The 2,500-nt window shown below is 31.8% G+C and overlaps 1 protein-coding gene across 4 annotated transcripts in view; it reads right to left on the bottom strand.

The window, feature by feature from the left end:
• The window catches only part of LOC113823391 (zinc finger protein 184), a gene marked incomplete at its 3' end in the record, with an annotated part of 10,462 nt that overhangs the window by 7,500 nt on the left and 462 nt on the right, over window positions 1-2,500 (bottom strand). Inside the window, 1 exon segment of one of the 4 annotated variants that reach the window (XM_027376027.2) lies at window positions 2,069-2,500. This exon segment is cut by the window's right edge and continues 242 nt beyond it. Coding sequence is in view for 1 of the 3 variants with exons in the window: in XM_027376034.2 (XP_027231835.2) it covers window positions 1,414-1,462 (49 nt within the window). 4 annotated transcript variants of the gene reach the window in all.

Genomic DNA, 2,500 nt, shown 5'->3' on the forward strand with positions numbered 1-2,500 from the left:
TTTGTGGCTGAGCACTAGCAGAGTCATCTACGTCCATGAGACATTTCACAAAACAATATTCCAGTGAACACAAACATTTTCCTGGCAATGGTGGGCTACTGGAAGGCCTAAACTCTACAATTGAGCAGGAGGCCACAAGAATGAAAGTTCCTGTTTTGTGTCCAACCAAAAATGCAAACTGATGAGGCTATTTTTTATTATTGCTTATTTATTTCTACAAGCATTTAAAGAAGAGAACAGCTTTCCAAAGTCATCAAATCATCATCTTAGTTCTTGTTGGTAATCACGACATTCTTCATTCATATTTACTTGTAAGAGGACTAAAGAGAACTGCTTTTCAAAGTCATCAAATCATATTTTGTGGGGAATAATGAAATTTATTGAAAATCATTTTTTTTTTGGACGTCGTTATTGGTACTTATGGGTGGTGGACGCACCACAAGAACTTGATAACAATCAACTTTTGTTTTATTTTGCTAAAGAAAACTATATGAGATAAAAGAAAAGAAAAAGAGTCATATATAAATGTTTATACTTTTATGCCAATATGGAATAGGTTAAACCTTGAGTTACATCAAGCCATCTTAAGTCTTTCTTCTACGTTAATGCAACTTATGCTTTGTTGCTGTAAACTCCTTGTTAACACGATAAATTGGATTTTAATTCCATCTATCATTGTATTAGTACTTAACAAAAGCATGACCAGAAGAAACTTAATCTAACCTAACCTACATACTATGCTTTCATTGGACATCAATATAGGTCTTAAATATATTCTAGACACATTTTTATATTAACACCCCATATCAACAGTAATGTTATTCCTTTTATGGCCTCTTTTTATCCATGCTATCTATTTATGAACAATTAGTTGTGATACTTTTACTTATTGCTGTGATCTTTTGTGGTATAACATTTTGTCACTGTAGAGGGAAAAAATAGCCTTAAAAAAAAAAATAATAAAAAAAAAAAATAAAAATAAAAAAATAAAAATAAATAAATAAATAATAATAATAATAATAATAATAATAATAATAATAATAATAATAATAATAATAATAATAATAATAATAATAATAATAATAATAATAATAATAATAATAATAATAATAATAATAATAATAATAATAATAATAAAAAAAATAAAATATATATCATGATCTGCATATTGTCTCACCTGATTAAATAAATGTCTAAAATTTGTGAAAAGAAAATTAATTACATTCTCATCCTCAGCTTATTCCAACACTACAGGAACTCCTCTGTTCATGTTATAATATATATATATTTTTTTTTCTCAGGTGTTTTTTGGTTCCATCTTATTATGGTATAATTTCATTTTCACATAACCACATGGAACAAAATAAACTTTGCATGTAATGGATAAGACAACAGAAAATAAGACATTTTTACCTATGGTATTTCCTTTGCAAGTTGATAATAAGAAAGTTACGCGACACATAATACTATGGTATGTATTTACAGGATAATGTAATGGCAAGATCAGAAGAAAAAGAAAAAACTACACTCACTCATATATGAAATAATCTGCTAAGGCAAATAATAATGACAAATTATGAAAACAGGTTGTGATATATACTGCGTGGAGAGTAAGCCCATAGCAAGAGATATTGTGGGGACCTGGGCTAGACTGCAGAGTATTTTTTTTGTGCGGGGAACATTACATTTTTAGCATGCGCGGAAAACATCGTTTTGTCTACATCTGTGTGGGCAGATCTGCGGACGGATTACGAAACAAGTAAGCAGAAAGGTCAAAAGAATTTTATGCGACGATGATTTTAAAAAAACTAAGCATGTGCAGGAAGTTACCAGAGACCTATATTTGTGCGGATATAATTTGACCAAGTAATTCTACAGTCTGGTACCTGGGTTTAAAGTTCCCGAGTTAGGAAGGTTTTAGGTTCATACGGCGATGTTTGTGGAACCTCGAAAATGACAGGAAGGTACTGTTTAAGTTTCTGCCAGTCACCTTTTGTAAAGTCAATAATATAAACAGGGTGAACCCCTTGGCCACTACCCCTAGCACCTCCAGGGAAACAGTCCTCACCTCGTTATACATGGCAAGAAAGAGCTGAAACTCGGGAGCGCTGAGTGGACTTAAGCTGCGGGCGGTGCCGTGAATGATCTTTTTCCTAAATTTGTAATGTTACTGTTTGTGTCTGCAGATTATTTCTTGTAATGGTGACTAAAACTTTTAGTTCTCAACAAGAATATCATTTTCAATTTTTCCTACGTTAGAGTGTTGTGTTCATACTGTAAAGATTAACCATGCGTTTATTTATCTTTTTGGGTTCTTTGGTGTTCTTTCATCCCCTTTTGTTTTTGTTTTAGTGGGTTCTCGTTTTAGTTTTGTTTTTTGTTTGTTTTTGTTTTTTTCGTCCCCAGGTGTTTTTTCTTTTTAGTGTCATGGGTTCTCTGGTGTTTTCTAGTACCCTAATATTTTCGGTGCCCTGGTGTTTTTCGCTGCCCAAGTCATTTT

This window comes from Penaeus vannamei, chromosome 5 (genome assembly GCF_042767895.1).
Source record: "Penaeus vannamei isolate JL-2024 chromosome 5, ASM4276789v1, whole genome shotgun sequence".
Lineage (NCBI taxonomy): Eukaryota > Metazoa > Arthropoda > Malacostraca > Decapoda > Penaeidae > Penaeus > Penaeus vannamei.